At 35.9% G+C, this 22,941-nt stretch overlaps 2 protein-coding genes across 5 annotated transcripts in view; one reads left to right on the top strand and one right to left on the bottom strand.

Moving 5' to 3' along the window:
• Window positions 1-22,941, top strand: part of capt (adenylyl cyclase-associated protein 1) — a 56,792-nt gene that overhangs the window by 30,485 nt on the left and 3,366 nt on the right. For all 4 annotated transcript variants that reach the window (XM_034983048.2, XM_069503078.1, XM_069503086.1 and 1 more), the window contains exons 6-7: window positions 12,615-12,790; window positions 16,211-16,417. In XM_034983048.2, coding sequence (XP_034838939.2) covers window positions 12,615-12,790; window positions 16,211-16,417 — 383 coding nt within the window. The remainder of the gene's footprint in view (window positions 1-12,614; window positions 12,791-16,210; window positions 16,418-22,941) is intronic.
• On the bottom strand, window positions 17,819-21,900 carry LOC117995065 (uncharacterized). Its single transcript, XM_034983061.2, has 6 exons — window positions 21,607-21,900; window positions 21,378-21,503; window positions 21,084-21,291; window positions 20,166-20,452; window positions 19,695-19,946; window positions 17,819-18,094 (listed from the first exon to the last, which is right to left on the bottom strand). The coding sequence occupies exons 1-6, from the start codon at window positions 21,754-21,756 to the stop codon at window positions 17,852-17,854; spliced, it is 1,266 nt and encodes a 421-aa protein (XP_034838952.1). The 5' UTR covers window positions 21,757-21,900; the 3' UTR covers window positions 17,819-17,851.

Below are 22,941 nucleotides of genomic sequence, written 5' to 3'. Positions count from 1 at the left end.
AGTACAATCTCTTAAAGTATCTAATAATACGTAATTTAATCTATCGTCAGTTATAGCTAAATAGGGTTTAGTAGGTTTGATTAAGGCAAAACTTTTGGATTGTCCTTCGTAATGAGGAGTCGGGAGCGGGATTGTTTTATAGACGTTATACTTAACGGGAGAGACAAGAGGGATCTGTATTACAAATACTATCTTATTGTTATAGAAATAGGAGACTAACTTAGATATATCTATAATGGTATGTATATTTTCTATACTTAGTGCTACAGGAAAATCTAAACCTTTATTGATTGAGTTTCTGTGTTTAGACAGTTCATCATACAGTTTTACAGGACTTAGAACAGAAGGATGTAGAACATTAACTTTTGAAAACAAAATTGCGTTTATTACAGTATCGAGAAAATTTGAGATAGCTAGTAAAGAGCTTTCGATTATATTAACTAAGCTATTAAATCTAGTTAAATACATTAATTTTTCATTATCACTAGTAACATAAGACAATATATCGTTTAATTTATTAATCTGAGAGTTTAACTTTATCTCATTTTGATTTAACCTAGAAATAGTAGAATTAAAAGTATTAATAGACGACTTAACTATATGAATATTATCTTTCATTAAATGAAATATCTCAGATTCAGATCTCTGACAAGAGCTAATTGCAGCATCATATTTTCGGGCATCTTCAGCATCTAAAGTGCCAAAGAAAAACTTAAGGATTTCACCACCAAATTCTAAAGATCTTTTGAATCTAGCAGGATTTTCGCTTGAGATAATATGAGATAGAGATTGAGCCTTGAGATAATTGGATTCTAGAAGTACTTCAATTGGACTAAAAACATCTTTGCAGCTAGAGTACTCTTCTGGTTGCAACTTAGCACAAACTAGAGAGGTTTTAACAATCAACCGGTCAACATTGTCAAGCTGTGGTTCCAATGAGACGGTGTTGAGATGCGTGATTACTTTCCAATAATCATTGTAGAAATAAATTTTAGTAATGGGGTCGAAATATATTCCAGGGCTATGCGTTATGGGTGTAATCATTGGCTCAGACGAGACGTAGGAGAAAAATCTGAAAAGAATGATAAGCTTAAGTTACAGCAAGCTTAATTAAATTAGTATGATACTTAACATGTTTTCTATTTATTAATAAAGTAACATTATGTTTTCCATTTATTTTAACGATTTTGTAAGGGCCTTTCCATATTGGAGATAAGGCTTTACGAAGTCTGTGATGGTATTTTAAATATACCATGTCACCAACTTTATATTCTATGTTAGGATTAGAACTTGAATCATAGATTTGTTTTGAAGATTCTTTACTTGATTTAATATACTCTAAAGCTTTTTCGCGGCTTACTTTCATTCTATACTGAAGCGCACGGACATACTCGTGGTATGTAACATTATTATCTGTGTCGTAGAGAGAATTAGGAAGGGTTGGTTTCTGTCCAAACAGAAGTTCAAACGGAGTAAATTGAGTAGTAGTATGAGGAGTTGTATTATACGCGAGAACAGCTGTTGCTAGGTAGCAATGCCAATCATTTTGATTTTCGTTTACAAAGGATTTTAGGTATTCTTTAAGAGTAGCGTGGCTGCGTTCCAGCGCACCGTTAGTTTGGGGATGGTAAGGGCTAGAAAGTAAGGGTTTGATTTTGAAAATATCGGTAACTTGTTTAAACAGTTCTGATGTAAAAGTCATGGCTTGATCAGTAAGGATCATTTTAGGAATAGCGAATAAGGACATAAAGTGGACCAGATTACGGGCTACTTCTTCACTTGTTGAAGAAATCATAGGATAGACACATAGGAATTTGGTAAGATCATCTTGCAGAGTCAGTATGAACTTGAACTTTTGGAAACCTGCTTCAGGTAAGACACCAACTATGTCCAGAGCTAATCGTTCAAAAGGCTTTGTGCTCGTGGATGTAATAACCATAGGAGCTTTATTGCAAGCTCGTAAAGGTTTGTTAACTTGGCATAGTTTGCAAGACTTCACATAGCGTTCTATGTCAGTTCTCATTCCTTTCCAGTAGTATGAGGCTTTAATTCGACTATACATCCTATTCACACCGGGATGTCCTGCTATGGGAGTGTCGTGATTCTCTTTGAGAATTGTAGGAACTTCAGCTGGAGTTGGAAATATTATTTGATTTTTATAAATATGTATTTTGATATCAGTGTTATGAAATACGTAGGAAATCATATTATAAATTTTGGTATAGGATAATTTAGTAAAAGGTTCAGAGAAATCGGAGATAGCTATTTCATCAATGCTAGGGTGATGTGATATAAGTTCATCACGAAGCATCATCAAAGTGTCGTAAATGGAGCGAAAAGTTGTCTCATCGTAATGATGAACCTTGGTAAAAAGAAAATAATATGTTTTATTATTTTTTGTAACTGACCTTACCGAACATTGTTCACGTTCGGCTTCTAACAATGAAGCGGTGTCGGTTATCTGAGATAATAATTCCTCACAATGTGGCATTGAGTTGTCGAAATCTAGAGAAACGGGGCATGCAATAATTTTGCATTTGGAAAGATGTAAAGCTTGTGAGTGTTCTTCAATTTTTGTGTTAGAATCTGGTAAAGAGTTTGTAAGTTGTTTCTTAAAATATGCCTCGTAGGAAAGCTTAGTAAGATTATCTGTATTTATAGCATGAATTGGGATGCGAGACAGAGCGTCTGCATTTGAATTTAATTTTCCAGGTTTGTAAATAATCTCGTAATCGTATTCCTCAAGTTTGAGGCGCCAACGGACGAGTTTGGAACCAGGATCTTTGACGTTGAAGAGCCATACTAAGGGCCGATGATCTGTTACGATTTTGAATTTAGTGCCGTAGAGATATGGTCGGAAAGTTTTAACGGCGAATAAAATAGAAACTAACTCCTTTTCTGTGGTCGAGTAATTTCCTTCTTGTTTGTTTAAGGTTCTAGAAGCATAGGCTATTGGTTTGTCCTTGCCGATAGGGCCTTGAGATAGCACTGCGCCAACGGCGTAGTTGCTGGCGTCTGTGGTAACGATAAATGGTTGAGAAAAATCAGGGTATTGGAGAAGAGGAGCTGAGGTTAACTTTTCCTTCAGGAGGTTAAAAGCTTGGTCTTGTTCTATAGACCAATGAAAAGTGACATCCTTTTTGAGTAAAGATGTTAGAGGTTTTGTGATCTTGGAGAAATTGTCAATAAATCGGCGGTAATAACCAACGAGACCGAGGAATGATTTTACTTCTTTAGGATTTTTAGGAATTGGGAAATCACAGACTGATTTAATTTTTTCTGGGTTTGGAGAGACACCTTTATCCGTTATAATGTGACCTAGATAGGTGACTTCCTTTCTAAGGAATTCACATTTATCCGGTTGTAATTTGAGATTATAATCTCTGAAACGGTTGAATACCATTTTCAGTTTTTCACAATGTGATTTGAGATCTGCACTATAGATGATACAGTCATCTAAATAGACATAGCAATGTAAACCTTGAAGACCTGATAATACTGTGTTCATAAGACGTTGAAAAGTACTGGGAGCGTTCTTAAGTCCGAACGGCATCCTAGTGAATTCGTAGTGGCCTGTTGAACCATTTGTGTTGACTACAGTAAAACCAGTTTTAGGTGCATCTGAAGGATTCAGCGGAATTTGATGGAAACCGGAGACTAAGTCCAGTGTGCTAAAATATTTGGAATGACCTAGTTGATCTAGGATATCTGTGATCAAGGGAATAGGATATACTTCGGATACAGTGACGTCATTGAGGCGGCGGTAGTCGATAACTATTCGCCATTTCTTTTTCCCGGATGCGTCCATTTTTTTGGGAACCACCCAAACGGGAGCATTCCATGGAGAGATAGACGGTTTTATAATTTTCTGTTGTAGCATTTTCTGGATTTGGGAATCGACTTCGTTTTTATGACATTCGGGAAAACGGTAAGATTTTACATTAATAGGAGAGCTATTACCCGTGTCAATAGAGTGTTGGATAGCGTTAGTATGAGTTAGAGTGTCTCCTTCGAGATAAAATATATCAGAGTATTCAGAACAGCACTCTAAGAGAGCTTTTCTCTCCTCATCGTTAAGATGTGAGTGTCTTATAAGACTTAGAACACGATCGAGTCGATTTGATAAAGAATTAGAAACGTGGTTGATAATTTCGGGGGATTGAGACACTTGGCGTAGTTCAGAGAAGTCTATAGGAGTTAAATGGACCTTGAAGTCTTGGATTTCTATTTGAGATTCAGTGGTATTTAAAACAGAGACATTGACTTTATAATTAGGCTTCAAACTTACTATACAGTTTGCTATATATACACCTTCGGATATAGAGTGATCTAATACGAGTGCGTCTTTTAAATGACGTAACTCGAACTTGTCATTTGAGACAGTGCATTCAACAATAGCTTCGGAGCGAGCCGGTATTATATATCTAGGGCTCGAATAATGAATTGGTAAAGTGTAGTTTGAGATAGTAAGGGATTTAGTATTATAATCGATATTAGTATGGAAAAAATGTAGAAAATCGGTACCTAAGATACCGTCTGATTCCAGATTCAGAGCGTCAGTTATGACGTGGAATTTAAAAGAAATGGTGTGGTCGTTTATAATAAGGTTAAGCACAACTGTTCCTAAAGTTTCGCTATAGGAATCTTTATCGTTTATGCCTTTGAGTTTTATAATTTCTTGAGACAATTGGGGCTCTGCTGGTAAACACGAGCGTGTGAGATTTAGATAAAAAGAGAAGTTAACACAGTGGGCTTTAATAGTGATGATAAATTAAATCCAATGATTACTAATGAAAGTTATCATTTATCAATTATTTGTCAGGTAAGGCCAAATACTAAGTAATTAAAAATCAAGCAAAGCATCTGCTGTATTATTTCAAAGTAAGAATCCTAATCATCTAAACAGGCTTCTATAATAATTAGAAGCTAACAACCTAGTGTTTACTTTTATCTCAATGTATAAAATAAATAGCACAAGAGGGTAGGTGATAAATACAGAAGTAAAACCAACCAAGTCCAATAATAATTGAATTGTATTGTTCAGCATTGATCTATTTATATTAAAATGAATCTACCACCCATTTCGCTAAGGTGTTTAGTCATGGAGAAGAAAGGGCAAAGAAACTCCATAACACACATCTTTTAAAACATTAGAACGTTGAGTAAAGTAGTAGGTACATATTATTTGGTACACAGTTACAACAGGTAACCTATAAAAGGCAAACGATTACATTACATTATAATAAAATATAAGAATACTTAACTTCAGTAAGGTCCGCTGTGTTTGCTCTGGGCTGTCGATACAAGACTGTCCCCTCTCTGTCGAGGTAGGGTACTTTTATAACACTGCCATCGCAAACAAGGCGGATATCGACTATCACATGATCTTAATATTAATCATTATTTATTTTAGGTTTGTTGACAAAAGGTATGTTGACACACCCAATTTACAATAATAAAATCAGTGACATTGATGGTCTACGTATTAATAATTTACAATAATAATAAGCGACTTAAATTGTCAGTTTACACAACATTATTATTTCACATAATAGCTATTGCCAACTGTATGTTGACAATAGCTTAGTATAATGTCACTCTTAGTACAGTGACAATATTTAATTTACAATGAATAATTAGTGACATGTATTGATAATTTATATAATATTATTTTTCATATTTTCATATTCCTAGATACCAAATTAAACAAGAATAAACAATAATAGTTTTACACTATTGTATTGTATGATGACAGTAAGAAACTAGGAACATTGACATTGTATCCGGAAACGGAATAACGATTCTGTTTTAAACATCACAACAAACATTTACTTCAGACTCCCAAGTTTATGATTAGATGAATTTTAGCATATTAATTATGTATCCAATTTTATCGTAATATAACACGGCCATACTGACAAGTACTTCGCTCCCGAAGTACATAGGTAAAAACAGAAAGAAAAGAAAAAAAAATTGTCCCATTGGGAGTCTTAACATTTTGTCACATAGTGAGTCTTAACATTTTGTCCCATTGGGAGTCTTAACATTTGTCACATAGTGAGTCTTAACATTTTGTCCCATTGGGAGTCTTAACATTTTGTCACATTGGGAGTCTTAACATTTTGTCACATAGTGAGTCTTAACATTTTGTCCCATTGGGAGTCTTAACATTTGTCACATAGTGAGTCTTAACATTTGTCACATAGTGAGTCTTAACATTTTGTCACATAGTGAGTCTTAACATTTTGTCCCATTGGGAGTCTTAACATTTTGTCACATAGTGAGTCTTAACATTTTGTCCCATTGGGAGTCTTAACATTTTGTCACATAGTGAGTCTTAACATTTTATCACATAGTGAGTCTTAACATTTTGTCCCATTGGGAGTCTTAACATTTGTCACATAGTGAGTCTTAACATTTTGTCCCATTGGGAGTCTTAACATTTTGTCACATAGTGAGTCTTAACATTTTGTCCCATTGGGAGTCTTAACATTTTGTCACATAGTGAGTCTTAACATTTTGTCCCATTGGGAGTCTTAACATTTTGTCACATAGTGAGTCTTAACATTTTGTCACATAGTGAGTCTTAACATTTTGTCCCATTGGGAGTCTTAACATTTGTCACATAGTGAGTCTTAACATTTTGTCCCATTGGGAGTCTTAACATTTTGTCACATAGTGAGTCTTAACATTTTGTCCCATTGGGAGTCTTAACATTTGTCACATAGTGAGTCTTAACATTTTGTCCCATTGGGAGTCTTAACATTTTGTATCATATGCCAAAAAAAAATTTTTTTTTTTCTTTTTTTTTCTTTTTTTTTTTTCTCTGTTCTGCTTCTGTCATTTAGCATAAATTATTAGTATGTTTTATTACAATTCGGCCATCTTGATAAGTACTTCGTTCCCGAAGTACATAGGAAAATAGAAAAATGCAGCCAGTGAACTTAAATGAACAGCGGCAACAAAAGTACCGACATAAAAAAATATAAGATTGCTTCATTCACAAAACGATATTCAATGATTCAATGTCAATGTTACTGTCATAAAAACTAGAATAGCTAGACGTCAGACCAAAATTAGAGTAGAAGAGAATATGTTTTTGTTGATTATGTCTTATAAACAAGTGTAGTGTATGTACATCAAACCAACTCAAAACAAGAATAAATTGATAACACGTAACGTAGGTATTTATAAAATTAAAATGTTCTGATAGCATTACTAAACAGAAAAAACTTGAGCAGGTAATCTGCCTTACGTTGCTAAAAAAGTAATTTAGCTAAATAATAAAAGTTACTTGAATGGACCATCTCTTTTGTGTTGTTTTAAGAGAAGAAAAATGGTTGAGTTATTTTAAGAAGCAAAATAAATAAATAAATATAGTTTATGTTTAAGTTACATAAATCAAAATAAGGTAATTTCTTCAAGTTTCGAGTTGTAAGTACGATGCAATTTCTCAAAAGCAAACCTACTGATTTGATTAGTATTATTGTTTCGGTATATCATAACTTTCTAAATGATTTCACATTTACATATACTTTATCAAAAACCGTTCGGCTAATCTGACCTCCAACTAGACTTATTCTTATCTAAATAAATTATACCACAACACGTGGTTTATCTAACTAATTAAAATCTTTTATGATTACCCTCACAAAAACTTTTTCAAAGAAACAATACCACAAAATCGTGGTTTTAAATTTACACTTTTCTTCACACACAACGCACAAAATTGTACTTAGCTTGATCAACCGGCGGTGCCACACCAGCACCAAGTGCCGCTGACAACCGAGTTGCCTCTCGCTTTGGGATCATCGGACACCAATACCAAGTGCCGCCGACGACAGGCGGCAGCCTATCGCTTCGAGGAGAATCCGCATCCACGATTGCTGAAAGCATTTGAAAAGTATTAGTATTATGATCAGGCAAAGCCATATCGTATCCCACTTCTGATGTGAGATTTAAATAAAAAGAGAAGTTAACACAGTGGGCTTTAATAGTGATGATAAATTAAATCCAATGATTACTAATGAAAGTTATCATTTATCAATTATTTGTCAGGTAAGGCCAAATACTAAGTAATTAAAAATCAAGCAAAGCATCTGCTGTATTATTTCAAAGTAAGAATCCTAATCATCTAAACAGGCTTCTATAATAATTAGAAGCTAACAACCTAGTGTTTACTTTTATCTCAATGTATAAAATAAATAGCACAAGAGGGTAGGTGATAAATACAGAAGTAAAACCAACCAAGTCCAATAATAATTGAATTGTATTGTTCAGCATTGATCTATTTATATTAAAATGAATCTACCACCCATTTCGCTAAGGTGTTTAGTCATGGAGAAGAAAGGGCAAAGAAACTCCATAACACACATCTTTTAAAACATTAGAACGTTGAGTAAAGTAGTAGGTACATATTATTTGGTACACAGTTACAACAGGTAACCTATAAAAGGCAAACGATTACATTACATTATAATAAAATATAAGAATACTTAACTTCAGTAAGGTCCGCTGTGTTTGCTCTGGGCTGTCGATACAAGACTGTCCCCTCTCTGTCGAGGTAGGGTACTTTTATAACACTGCCATCGCAAACAAGGCGGATATCGACTATCACATGATCTTAATATTAATCATTATTTATTTTAGGTTTGTTGACAAAAGGTATGTTGACACACCCAATTTACAATAATAAAATCAGTGACATTGATGGTCTACGTATTAATAATTTACAATAATAATAAGCGACTTAAATTGTCAGTTTACACAACATTATTATTTCACATAATAGCTATTGCCAACTGTATGTTGACAATAGCTTAGTATAATGTCACTCTTAGTACAGTGACAATATTTAATTTACAATGAATAATTAGTGACATGTATTGATAATTTATATAATATTATTTTTCATATTTTCATATTCCTAGATACCAAATTAAACAAGAATAAACAATAATAGTTTTACACTATTGTATTGTATGATGACAGTAAGAAACTAGGAACATTGACATTGTATCCGGAAACGGAATAACGATTCTGTTTTAAACATCACAACAAACATTTACTTCAGACTCCCAAGTTTATGATTAGATGAATTTTAGCATATTAATTATGTATCCAATTTTATCGTAATATAACAAGCGCTTAATAATGCTGACACTTGCGCCTGTGTCAACTAAGAAACAGAGAGGTTTTTTATTACATTCTATTTGTAAAAATGCATGAGGTAAGGACACCAACTTTTTCAGGGTGCTTGTTTCGAAGATTGGGACGTCTTTAAGAGGCAATGAGCTTTTGCTTGCGTCGCTTTGGGGGTCATTTTGAATGACTTTAGAGTTTGTAAGACTCAGTTGATCCTTTGAAGGAAACTGAGATTTAAAGGATTTTGTAGTATAAGAGCTAGTATAAGAATTAGAATGAGATATAGTATTATTTGAGCAATCTTCTTTGGAATGCTTTGTATTCGATTTTGTAGGAATCAGTGAGGATTTAGGATATGATTCAGCGATATTTTGGCAGTCTTTTGGTGATTGCCGGGATATAAAAGATTTGGTATAAGATTCAGTGTGACTCGGACAGTCATGTAGCGATTGCCGAGATATAAACGATTTGGGAGAATTAGTATAAAAGGATTTAGTAGTTCGAGTGCCATTTTGGATTGTTGATTTCGGCAGGCACGCATCCGAAATCAGTTTAAGTTTTTTGATTCAGGGACGTAACTATTCGTCACTTCATTTAAGGATTCAGAGTATTCATACATGTTAACATTAGCACTGTTACTATGAGAGGGACCCGACGGAGGGTGAGAGTTCATCCGACGCTGATTATTATTATATTGGCGCTTACGACATTCTGAGATAAGATGTCCTTTGTGTTTACAATAGGCACAGGTTTTGACGAAATTTGAGTCCTTTGATGAACTTTGACTTGTTTCTGCAGAATATTGAGGGTTAGCGGGAGGAATATGGAAAGATGATCTCTGTGTGAAATCGTGCTTTTTCTTAAAGCACTCTGAGAAACTATGATTGGTCTTCTTACATAAGGAACAAAATTTAGTTGGATGTTTTGGTTGAGTAATTTTTACAAGTTTGAAAATTTTTTCTTCTTCGACTGCTAGAGAAATTGCTTCATTAAGTGTCGAAGGGTTTCTGCAGCGGACAATATTAGAAATATTAGGGTTAAGACCTAATTGGAATAAGCTTAAGGCGAGTTCTTCCATAGCTGTGATTTTGCCTAGAAGGAGATTACGATCAGTGCATGAATTTTGAATATCAGCTTGAAGTCGAGTTAGGCATGCTTCGAGTCTGATAGAATATTGTGTCACACTTTCGGACTGGCCCTGTTTACAGTTTTGGAGATCAAGTAGCAGATGGGACGAGTGTTTTTTCTCGCCAAACGTGCTTTTTAAATATGATTTTAATTCATCCCAATTATTGAAATTTTTAAGGCTGCAGGCTAATTGAGCTTTGCCCTCAAGTTGGGAGATTATATATTTACATAAGATATTTTGCTGGTCGGGAGCAGCTAAACTAATTGCGTTATCGCAGTTAGTTAGGAACGCGGCAAGAGTTTCCCGATTCCCATCATAAGACCTTACGAATTTAGTGAGTATAGAGAGAGTCACTTTTGCGTCCGAACTTTCTGACTTTAAACTCATTTTTGATTACTGAAACTGAGATATGGAGAGAAAAAAAAAAAAAAGGATTTAAATTTAAAATACAGTACGAAAATATACAATTTAGACAATTTACGCTTTTTATACAAAATTAATATAAACTACTTACAGGATAACGGCAAACATCACGATTTATTTTTCACAAAAAGGTTTTCACTTTGATGTCACTGCACTGAAAGTTAAATTAGGTCGATGCGTTTGCGACACGTGAAGGCTTTGAACTGTACGGAATGCGTCTCGTATTTCACGCGGCGACGATATCGAGTAGGTTTCTGAAGATATTGAAGAAATTGTATTTCGTAATTTTGAAGGCTTAAAATTTATTTCACTGATGTTTTTGAGTGAGTCCAGGATATTCGCGTTCTTCGTGTGAGATGCGGGCTCAGTCTGGCAGGCTGAGACTTATCGTCGATCTTGAGTAGAACCGGTGCTTAGTGGTTGTGATGCGGGCTCAACCCTGGGGGCGAGGCTTATCGTCGATCACGACTGCGATGACCTCAGGATTCTTTGGATGCTAAGGGTCCTCTTGCGTGAACCTTCTCAGCATCCCACTTCTGACACCAATTGTTAGGAGGTCCGCTTCGACAGTCTTTTGAAAAAAAAAACCACAAGAAATGTCCAACGAATTTAATTTGGAAATTCACACACACGGAACTTTTACTTCACGCGAATACAGTAGTTTCAGTGTTAACTATTCAATATGGAAATGTGGACTGCCTCGCCGCCTCGCGGGTTGTTCGCTTTATATAAATTGAAATGCTGAAGCAGCGAATTAACACATCATGTTAAAATTATTAATTTATAACAACAAATTTACTAATGTTAACACTCTTATTTACCTAAGTTTTGCTTTCAATTCATTACGCAAGCTACTTACGTGAGTAAAACTTACATGTGTAATCGCGGCCTTACATTAAAATTATGAATTTGTCTTTTAAAACGTTAAGTTTGTCCATTTGTGACTCGACCATCGATTCTGAAAACAAAATCAGATTTTATTGACAAGAACTCATCCAGAAACTCAGCATTTTACACTCTAACAGCTTACGAACTCTTTTTAAAAAGCAACTTAGTAATGATTTTTAAAATTTTGTGGAGAGCTAAATGTGGAGGCGATTGCTTTCATGTATATTTGTAGAAAATTCCGACTAGTATTTAGAGTTTTGTGATACTTTCTTCTGCGGTAGTTCTATTTGTTTCCAAGTGTAGTCTTTACTCGACTATTTACCGTATCTAAACATCAATTTGCCATATTAAATGTAGTCGGACGAGGACTTCGCAAACCTATTTAGTAATAACTGAATTGCTGCTCCGTTCACTGAAATCAGAAATTGAAAGGCCGAAGCCAATATCCATTACTTGACGTATAGTGTCTTCAATTTGTGAGGACGTACAGATTTTCGTGGATAAGTTTATCTTGAGGCCAATAAAGAAAATGAAAATAAAGATCTTCTTTTCTTATTTTTTATCACGTTTCAGCTCAGTGAGTGAGCAAGAAACTTGAAGAAATATAGATTTTTTGAGTTACACTAGAACCTTATAATCTCTTCTTGTCTTAATTAAACCAGAATTTAATTCATTATTTACAATGATATCTTAACATGGACAGAGCTCAAAAACTTTTATTATACTAAGAGTGTCTCAAGAATGTATAATTAGCAACAAACTCTTATTATGGACGTGAGAAATGAACGATTTTTAAGCTGATCTAAATCGCTATACGCGCGCACAACAGACGGAAACGTTTAAGTGCGGAAACCAGCCCAGAATGAAGAAGAAGATCGCTATACGCATTTTTATAAAAAAATCATCGCTTCGTTGGTCTTTGAGATAATCGCACATATACATACATATATACCGATCGAATACATGACCTCCTTTTTTGAAGTCGGTTAAAAATTCTAGGCTAGATAAAAATACCATAATTTGTTGATAGCTCTCCGCAAAGTGACGTCGGACATGCAGACGCACAAGAACCCGCAGCTGCGGCAGGGCCCCGCGCCGTTCAAGGCGACCAGCGCCAAGGTGCCGACAAAGGCGCTGCCGACGCCCGGCGCCGGCAATCTCGACAAACCCCCCGTGTTCGCGAGAGACGGCAAGAAGTGGGTTATTGTAAGTACATTTTTGCAATACTTATTTTATTTTTAGGCGAGAAATAAACCCTTATAATATCATTTCTTTGTCTGCCGACAGACGGACATCTTCTTTGTCAAGGGAGTCGCACTTGGCTGGTTTTTAGGTTTCCGTACCTCAAAAGGAAAAAGGAACAAGGGTTCTTTTTTCCACACTTTTTATAGGATCACTTTGTTGTCTGTTTGTCTGTCTGCCGTGTCTGTCAAGAGACCTATAGGGCACTTCCCGTTGTCCTAGAATCATGAAATTTGGCGTATAGGTCGGTCTTATAGCACACGTACGGGGAAATCCGAAAACCGTGAATTTGTGGTTACATCACAAAAAAAAATTATTCATGAACAAATAATTAGTATTTTCAATTTACAAAGTAAGATATACCCCACTTAGTATATCATATGAAAGGGCTTTGCCTGTACATTCTAAAACAGATTTTCATTTATTTTTATGCATAATCGTTTTTGATTTATAGTGCGAAATGTCGAAAAAAATATCCGAGTACGGAACCCTCGGTGCACGAGCCTGACTCGCACTTGGCCGGTTTTTTATTTTAATTGTATTTATTTTCTTAACTTTATTAATGTGTAATAATTTACTTTGCCAAAATATTTTGTTTTGACTAGTAGATATTAAATAGAAACTCCAATTAAACCATTTACCTAATATACTTTTTTTAACTTCTCAGACATTTAACAAGTATCCGTATAATCCGTAAATCCGTTTAAAGCGTACACATTTAGAAAATTGACAAATATAGGACGTGTCTAGACTATAAGCGATCTATCTAACACTAGGCATTTTTAAAGAAAGTCTGAACCCTTTATAACATTTCCATATCGCGAATAGACTGCGAATGGAAGCATTTACTAAAACTTCGTAGTTGCAGTAAATTCTCGGAATATCTTTTAAAACCCGCAGCTGTGGCTTTGCGCCGTGTAAGAGCGGGGGCACACGATGCGTTGCGGCGGTGGTGCGGCGCCGGAGCGGTGTCGCTGCGTCGTCTTAGATAGAAATATCTGTGGCATGTCATACGATGCGCTCCGGCGCCGCACCGGATATGCAACCACCGAGACGAGGCTGGCAGGGGTGAATGCGTTGCGACGTCGGAGCGGCACGGCTCAGTTGTTTATGCGTCACAAGAATAGACACTGTCCAACGCTGCTACGGCGCTGCTGCTACATAACAACGTTGCAACGCCGCACCACTCGTCTGCCCGCTGATACGGTGAAATCTTTGCGGTGCGACGCCGCAACGCATCGTGTGCCCCCAGTCTAAAGGCGAGCCCGGAGGCGTCGCACTCAACGCCGCCCGTATTAGCGTGAGATGACTAGAAATGGGTCATTGTGACTACACTACGTGTTAAAAACATTCTGCTCTCAATTCCACGATAAACATCTTTTCGGCAGTATAACAAAAACAATTTAGCGTATGAGTGGGAAAGATCCTAGTATAACTTAAAGTTATCGTGAGTTTAGCTAACATGACATGAGCGCTGAGTTGAGTCTGCCATTTAGTATGGACGGACAAACCTCGTGAGTTGACAGATCACGACGTTTGGATCCACAAAAAATTGGCAGGTTAACGCAACTCGGATGTCACTTTTTTAACAAAATTCTGTCCGGACACGGAAGCGCGTTATATTGGAACAGGTACCAATGGAATTTTTAATACGGTATCATCGTATCAGTCTTTCAATCCGCACTTGGTCAGCGTGGTGGACTAAGGCCAAACCCGTCTTATATTGAGAGGAGACCCTTGCTCTGTAGTGAGCCGGCTTTGGGTTGATCATGATGATGATGATGATGATCATCGTATCGTATTCAATCTTCAAATCGCTTGACTAAATCTGATCGCTATATGTTTAGTTTCTAAATAATATATTATGTTTGGAGCTACAAATCTTCAAAGACAAACTTCAAGTAGGTACCTACTGTGAGAAAAGTAGGCACCGCGTCATTGAAAACAGTGAAATGGCCGTCAGATACAACAAGATGCCATTTGTGTCGACTGTGAAACCCGTTCGTAAACCGGTGAACTTACAAAATTGGATAAACCACTTTGTATAGAAATGTAGAAAACATTGAAAGCAATTTCATGTGCGTTTGTATGGTTATACATGTAAATTACAATTACGGTATATCTAAGCACTAAGCAGCTGATGCTGGCTATTTCTCTCCATGGATTTAAGTTTTTAAAATCCCGTGGAAGCTCTTTGATTCTTCTGTAAAATAACATCCCTAAAGCACAACACAGTAAATCTTCTTATGTGAGATTCATAACTACACATCGTAAATTCATGGCAGTAAAAAGCTTTCATCGCATCCGAACATTGTACGTTACCACACCCTCTATGTCGTAAAGCTTTTAAAACTATGGCTTATAGGCTACTAACTGATGCCCGCAACTACTTCCGCTTAGATTTAGGTTGTTAAAAATCCCTTGGGAACTCTTCGATTTTCCGGTATAAAAAGTAGCCTATGTTGAGGTCTGTAATGTAAGTTATTTCTGTGCCATATTTCATCAAAATCGGTTAAGCTTATGGGCCGTGAAAAGGTAACAGATAGACGAACTTTCGCATTTATAATATTAGTAGGTACTAGTTATGGATTTAATGAAAACATGTAGGTACATTGTTGAGAACTAAGTAGTTTGTACTAAATATTGTGATAAGTAATAAATAAACCCGTCCTAAAACTTCTTGTTATGTTATCAAGTTATTCTATTATTAGTTATTAGTAATAACTTACTACATATTAAATTAATGTTATAATACGATGGTCCGTTTCAAACTACTTAGCCTAGTTGCGGAATTTTTACTAAACAAACATAATATTATTAATGTTTTCGTTTAAGCGGTAGGTATTCCTTTGGGTACCTATGATTTATAAAGGGCGTTCTCGGTTCTAAGGGCAATTCCCTTCAGACTTGCTGAGAAGTTTGTTAAAATGAGAAGGCTTTGCTAATTTGTACCTACTTTTGTGTGAATAATAAAAATAAGAACTTTCCCTTTGCGAAGAATATTCAAGTCAGAATTAATACCTATAATCAAAAATTAAATATCTGTACAGTAAGGCCTCAATTATAAAATTGTAATAATCATGAAACTTAGACGTAGCTCGCAATCATGTACATATGTACATCGATGTGTACAAGACTTACGCCTACAGTCCTCCTGGAAATAGTAAGATTTTTTATTCAAATAAACTGTAACAGTTGCTTTTGAAATGCCCTTCCTACGGATACTTATTTCGTGACTTGTGACAAGAGTCACTATTTATTTAAACGTATTTGTAACAAACACAATTTCGCATTTATAATAGGTATTAGTATGGATCCTGCGATGCAAACCTGAAACCTTGCGCGATGAGCTATTGAGTTCCTAAATAAATAAATTGTTTACAGGAATACCAAAAGGGCAATTCGAATCTGGTGGTGGAGAACGCCGAGATGAACAACGTTGTGTACATGTACCGATGCCGCGACTCCGCGCTGACCGTGCGCGGCAAGATCAACGGCGTGGTGCTGGACTCCTGCACCAAGTGCGCGGTGGTGTTCGACAACCTCGTCTCCAGTGTGGAGTTCGTCAACTGCCAGTCCGTGCAAATGCAGGTAAGTGTCACTATCTTTATTTACACTACGACCAACGTATTGATATGACGAAAGCAAAACTACGGCAGCCATCTTAGAACGCTATTCGGGTGTGGTACATTGTTCACTTTGGCAGTACTGTTCCTGACAAGCTTTGGGTTGCCGTTTTGAAAATAAAATTGTTTATTCTAAAAAATATTTAAAAACACCGTATATATACATAATAATTATTACTAGATTATGCCCGCGCCTTCGTCGATGTGTATTTAGGTGTTTCAAAAATCTTGTACGAACTCTGATTTTTCGGAATATGTCTCTACTTCGTCCAAATCGGCTAAACGGATGTGCCGTGAAAAGTTAACAGACAGGCAGACACACTTTCGCAATAATTATAATAATATTAGGTAAGTATGTAGTAAAAACAGTGAAAAACAAGTAATATAAAAAGTTTTCAAAAAATCCCGACTGCGGTTTGCACTGCATCTTTTTCAGCCCGCTCATTAAAACGCATAAAATCCGACATGTTGATTTTTTAACAATTTTATGTACCCAGTGACACTCGCATCATTAAGACGAATCTAATGACGTATCATAATATATCAAAATCGGTTGAGCCGTTGAGTAGTTACGAGTGGACTAGACACACAGGTCAAACTCGTAACCCTCCTTTGAGCTTCGCCCCTTTCGGGTAATAATAGTTCCCAAATAAGTTCTAAAATATTTCTTCGCCCCATAAGTTTTTAATTATGACTAAGTGCTGCTAGTTTGTTATTAAAATTGAAAACCCTAATGAATTGCATCATGCCTCGACTGAACGAATTTCATTCAATTTAAAAAAATATATACAGTGTATCTCAAGGTATTATCTGTAAATACACACAGCTTATATTATTTACACGTATTATCGATTTGGGATTTTTATGTGTAGCGGATATATCCATCGGCCGCGGCGATCTAATATTTGGTGCAGTAATGAAACAACAAATATACCCAGCTGTTTAATTTTATAATAACATTATTATTCAAGTTAAAATGAATCAAAAAACACATTAAAATTCTATAAGACATATTGAGTTAAACCCTATCCGCGGAACGAAGTTAGTACTGCGGTCTCTCTGTTACGTAATAACATACAAATGATAGTGACAAAAATCTTAGTGAGCGTTAACCATTTTTGGGCACCAACCAATCACAAACATGTTTCCAAAAATTATTCGAAATTCATTCCGAAAATGTTCCGAAATTCAATTAGAAAACATCGCTAGGTTTGTGATTGGTTGGTGGCTCAAAATGGTTAGCGCCCACTCAGATTTTTACCCCTATCATCTGGTATAGGTATTACAAAATATATTTTGATATATATATTTGATAAATATATTTTGATATATTTTATATAAGATATATCTTAGATGGATGGGGTGGATTAATTCTAGACCTGCCGCGGCCGGTTTTCAATCACAAAACACAGTTCCCCGCCGCGTCATCATGGTCTTGCCCGTTTGCGATGTATCGCGAATCATCCGTTACTTGGCAATCGGCATCGCTCTCTATTTCTTTAATTTCCATCTGACTAGTAGTTTCTTCTGGAACTATGTACAGCACTCCTTTGTTGCAGTCGTGTTCTTCGTGACAGTTATATTTTTCGTATGCTCTGATATCATAATATTCCTTGGAGACTGCTGTATCGCCAGTAAACTCCTGAAATAATTTAATTATTGAGGCTTGGGCAAACAAAGCGTGGCAAGGCAAGGACTAAATGCCTGTACAATTTTGAGTACAAAGAACTGACATTGCCACGGTTCTTTCGCGTGCTTTGCTGAGTTTACATGTTCATAGTTCCTTGTAAAGGTTTACTTTTTGTCCATCTGCAATATTTTAAGAGGTAGGTAGTTCAGAATCGATAACGTAATCGATCCCCTTTATCACTTTGTCGGCGTGATCAATATTTATTCCCATGCCAAATTACAGATCTCTAGCACTAATAGTCTCTGAGATTAACCGAGGACGGACGGACGGACGGACAGACGGACGGACATGGCGAAACTATAAGGGTTTCTTGTTTACTACGGAACCCTAAAAACGTAGTCTCAGGCTGAGATCTATAGACCATATTTTGACTTAAGTTCCAGTTAAAACAAGACGGATTTATGCCAGATATATAAGGCATTCTCGTTTTAACAGTTTCTTAAGTACAATAAGCTAAGTCAAAGTGCGCTCTATAGATATCAGCCGCAGTATTACCATTGCAATGGCTGATGGGAATAGTGAGACCCACCCAAATAAAAACCGGCCAAGTGCGAGTCAGGCTCGCGCAATGAGGGTTCCGTACTACAGTCGTATTTTTTCGACATTTTGCACGATAATTCAATAACTATGATGCATAAAAATGAAGAAAAATCTGTTTAAGAATGTACAAGTGAAGACCTTTCATATGATACCCCACTTGATATAGTCACTCACTTCGAAAGTTGAAAATACTAATTATTAGTTCATGACCACAATTTAATTTTTTTTGTGTGATCTAACCCTAACCCTAAATTCACGATTTTCAGATTTTTCCCCAAATGTCAGCTATAAGATCTACCTACATGCCAAATTTCATGATTCTAGGTCAACGGGAAGTACCCTATAGGTTTCTTGACAGACAGACAGACAGACAGACAACAAAGTGATCCTATAAGGGTTCCGTTTTTCCTTTTGAGGTACGGAACCCTAATAAACTTGTATTACAATTTCTACGAGAAATACTAGCCTGTGTGTTCAAACCTTTAATTAATATATTTTAATAAACGCAGCTGAAAGCGGCACCCGTTTCGAAATGTAATTTATTAATGGTTTGGGGCAAAGCGTAACTCGAAACGCTCGGGCTCCTACGCAATTAATTTACAAGAACCAACGCGAACTTTATACGCACCAGAACATTTACGAAATCTCTATGTATAAAAAATGAATCGCTGAATGTGTTGCTGATCGCAAATCTCGAGAACAGCTGAACCGCTTTCGCTAATTCTTTTTTTAATAATAGTCCTTGAAGTACGAGGATGGTTCTTACGGAGAGAAAAATTTAAAAAAAAACCCTGAAAAAAAATCGACTGTTAGGCGGGACGAAGTTCGCCGGGGCAGCTAGTAACTAATAATTTTTTTTTGAATTTCCATTAAAAGTACATTAACATAGCGAATCATCGTGTACAATGGAATTAGCCATATTGACACTTTGTCTTTAACCTAGGCTACAGACTGTAGATTCACAGTCAACCCCTAAATGACACTCATCTCACGTGCTATCATCAATACTTACATCGTAATTGTTGTAACCATAAACCGGCGAATACTGATTCTGGGACCAACTAAGACTGTAATTATCATGAAAATTGTCCGTGCTGTTTATGAAATCACTATCGGAGTCTGAGGAATGGCATAAAGGCTTTGAGCAATCGCCCATTGCTTCCTGGGACGCCAGTTCAACTTGCGGCAACAGACATAGTTTACTATTGATCACCATGCTCAGTTTTTTTTGCCAATCGTCCAATAGTTTTTTGATATTTTCCGTCTGAAAACCATTGTCAAAAGTTATTATGACTTATTTACTCCTAAAAAAGACCTATTCGCCAAATGACCCGTTTAAATGGATGTCGTCAATTGCTTGTCTACTGAACTATTGTCATATTAAGCACAAGCTTTGTATTTAGTTTGATAGGACACTTTTGTTCAAAGAAACTACTATAAGTTCTAACTATTTCACAGAAAAAAGGATAAAAGAAACGCAAACCTTTTTCCTCAATAGTGCCTGTCTATTCGCGCGTCGTAATCGCTTTAGTTTGATAAAGTGCCGAAGGTAAGCGACTCTATAGACGTTTGTTACTTTGACTATCTTCACATGGCAATCCTGTTTGCCATCTGCATCGGCCGCCGAAGAGTAGATACTATTCTCTGTAGTGGCTGGTCCCCGCGAGGGCTCCCCGCAACTCAGCATTTCCGGATCTAGATCTGGTATCTCAATCTGATCGCACTTCAACTCTCTTAGTAACTGCACTATGAATCTGCTCTCTGAATTAACTGAAAGAGATTTTGCAACATAAGCAGCTATTGCAAAGGAATTGTTATAAGGCATGTATTTAAACGAGTGAAAGTAAATTCAAATTTTAGGTTTCAAGAAAATTCACTGAAATGTGCAAAAACTTGAGGGCGAATATAAATACTGAAAACGGTGATTTGAAAATACAAGCTACTGAGACCGATCAGTGTTTAAATTATAATGCGAAATAGAAAACTATTTTTGTGACTGTTTTATAGCACACATTATATTTAAAATTTTGCAATATTTTATGTCAAGAGTACCTACTACATAATAACTGAAACTATAATGTTTCAAATACCATGTTGGACAATGAACTAAAGATTCACAAAAATAACTGAATGCAATGCAAAGCAATTGATTTTTTATGCGCACGTTTTAGTTTTTAATTTAGTAATTTGAAATTTTCATTACAAGATTAGATGAATTATTTCCCCCTTTTATCAGCTTATTTTATGTATTTACTGTACTCCATAGATTAATTATCGCTAGATATGTTAATTTTTCGCAAACATATTTGAACACTGCTCGCTTTAATATTAACCTATCGCATTAGCAGTCACCAACATATTTGTTTTCCGCACGATTTATTATATCACTTGTTATAATTACCGTCTTCGGATGTGTTATAGCTATTGAAAAAAGCACTATCATCCCATGAGTCGTTGCCATTAATGTTTATTAGTTCGGCATCATTGGCGATAATCTCTCGAACTCGTGCACGGACTCTGCCAAAATTTTCCACTTTTGTTTTCAATAATTCTTTTCGCTCGGCAAATTCAGCAACACGTACGCTCAATTTAGTCTCCACTATTTGTGTCTGTGAAAAGTCAACTAGCTCCATAGTTTATAAAATTATCAATCTAAAATGAATTTGGTTAAATAAAACCGTAACTTGTTAATAACCTGAAGTTGAAGCTCTTCTAAGTCCAACTGCTTCACTCTCATCCTTTCTCGAGACGTTACGACAATGTCTTTTATAAATCTGTACATGAAGACGCTCATCGGAAGAAATTTAATAAGAAATAACACCTGGGTGATCAAAAAAAAATTAAAAATTGGAAAAAACTTTTATAACACATCAATAATTATTTTATAATATATCATACAATATCTCCTGTGAAATAATACGTACCACATTATAAAAAGTTATGTGTGTATAGATTGCGTGTGAAACTTTTATGAAATTTTGACTTAAAGGTATCCAAAATTGGTCTACATTGGTAACATACTTCCAGTACTTTTCGAACATCGATTCAGCACCGTTTGTTATGTCTTTATCCATTGTTACGTGATTATTATTTATTATACTTTTCAGCTATAGTACTTTTATTACCACGAATAAAATCGAATTCTTTCATGTTACATTAGATATTCTAATAAATAAAATCAACTCGAAAACTCGCAAATAAATCTATCAAATCCATGACAGACGTGACATGGTGACATTATTCTTTTTTAAGATTTCTTTTAGAAGACAGCATATGCATACACCCTTTTTAGTCGATGTAAAAGTTGTTTATTCTTTTATATTGTATGGCGCCGCGCGGCACCGTAAGCAATCGACCCTCCGTTGTACTAGATCCTTCTTTCCACACACATGCAAACTGTGGAATCAACTCCCATGGGCTGTGTTCCCACTACTAAAACATGGGGTTATTCAATGGGTGGACCAACAAATTCCTCTGGTGGTGCAAATGTTCATGGGCGGCGGAAATCATTTCTATTAAAAAAAATATCAGAAGTTCTTGAACACTTGGCGTTGTCTTTTATCACGCTTTTTACTTTTTATTATATTCTTCATATATATTTAATAACCCTGTCGTATCTTTTATGAATCAAACTTCATAAGATGTCTGTTATTATATTAGATCGCAAGTTAAGATGGGTTTTGAGGGCAAATCTTAATAGGATCTTGGCGTGTTGACTGAAATGTGGTTATGTGAGGCGATAGAGGGCTGTCTATAGATTTCAATTATTATTAACTAGCTGATGCCCGCGACTTCGTACGCGTGGATTTAGGTTTTTAAAAATCCTGTGGGAACTCTTAAATTTTCCGGGATAAAAAGTAGCCTATGTCCTTCCCCGGGTTGCAAGCTACCTCTGTTCCAAATTTCGTCAAAATAGGTTGAACGGTTAAGCCGTGAAAAGCTAGCAGACAGACAGACACACTTTCGCATTTATAATATTAGTATGGATTACGTTTAAGGGCTTTACGCGGAAAAGTTAAAACAAAAGATGTGCCGGCGAAAATTAACTTTTTAAGATGGTACAGTAATTTTTACTATTACAATTTAATACTGATTTTCTTGTGATAATAACGCGGTGAATTTTCGATCCTTTTGCATACAATTCGACTAAGAGAACGGGATTTCGACTCTTAGATTTTAACAGTTATTATCAGATGTTAGTGATATTAATAACCGGGACCGGGCTTAACGTGCTCTCGGAGGCATGGAGGAACTGAAAA

Source organism: Maniola hyperantus, chromosome 2, assembly GCF_902806685.2.
Source record: "Maniola hyperantus chromosome 2, iAphHyp1.2, whole genome shotgun sequence".
Lineage (NCBI taxonomy): Eukaryota > Metazoa > Arthropoda > Insecta > Lepidoptera > Nymphalidae > Maniola > Maniola hyperantus.
The sequence above is the reverse complement of the archived record's forward strand: the minus strand, read 5'-3'. Positions and strand labels throughout refer to the sequence as shown.

Bases quoted from the DNA above. Each gene is read 5' to 3' on its own strand.
- LOC117995065 (XM_034983061.2), bottom strand. From the start codon at position 21,756: ATGGATAAAGACATAACAAACGGTGCTGAATCGATGTTCGAAAAGTAC. The intron at 20,453-21,083 runs GTAATTATAACA...AATCTCTTTCAG, and splicing joins CTATAACACATCCGAAGACG to TTAATTCAGAGAGCAGATTC. The intron at 18,095-19,694 runs GTAAGTATTGAT...AAATTATTTCAG, and splicing joins ATGGTTACAACAATTACGAT to GAGTTTACTGGCGATACAGC.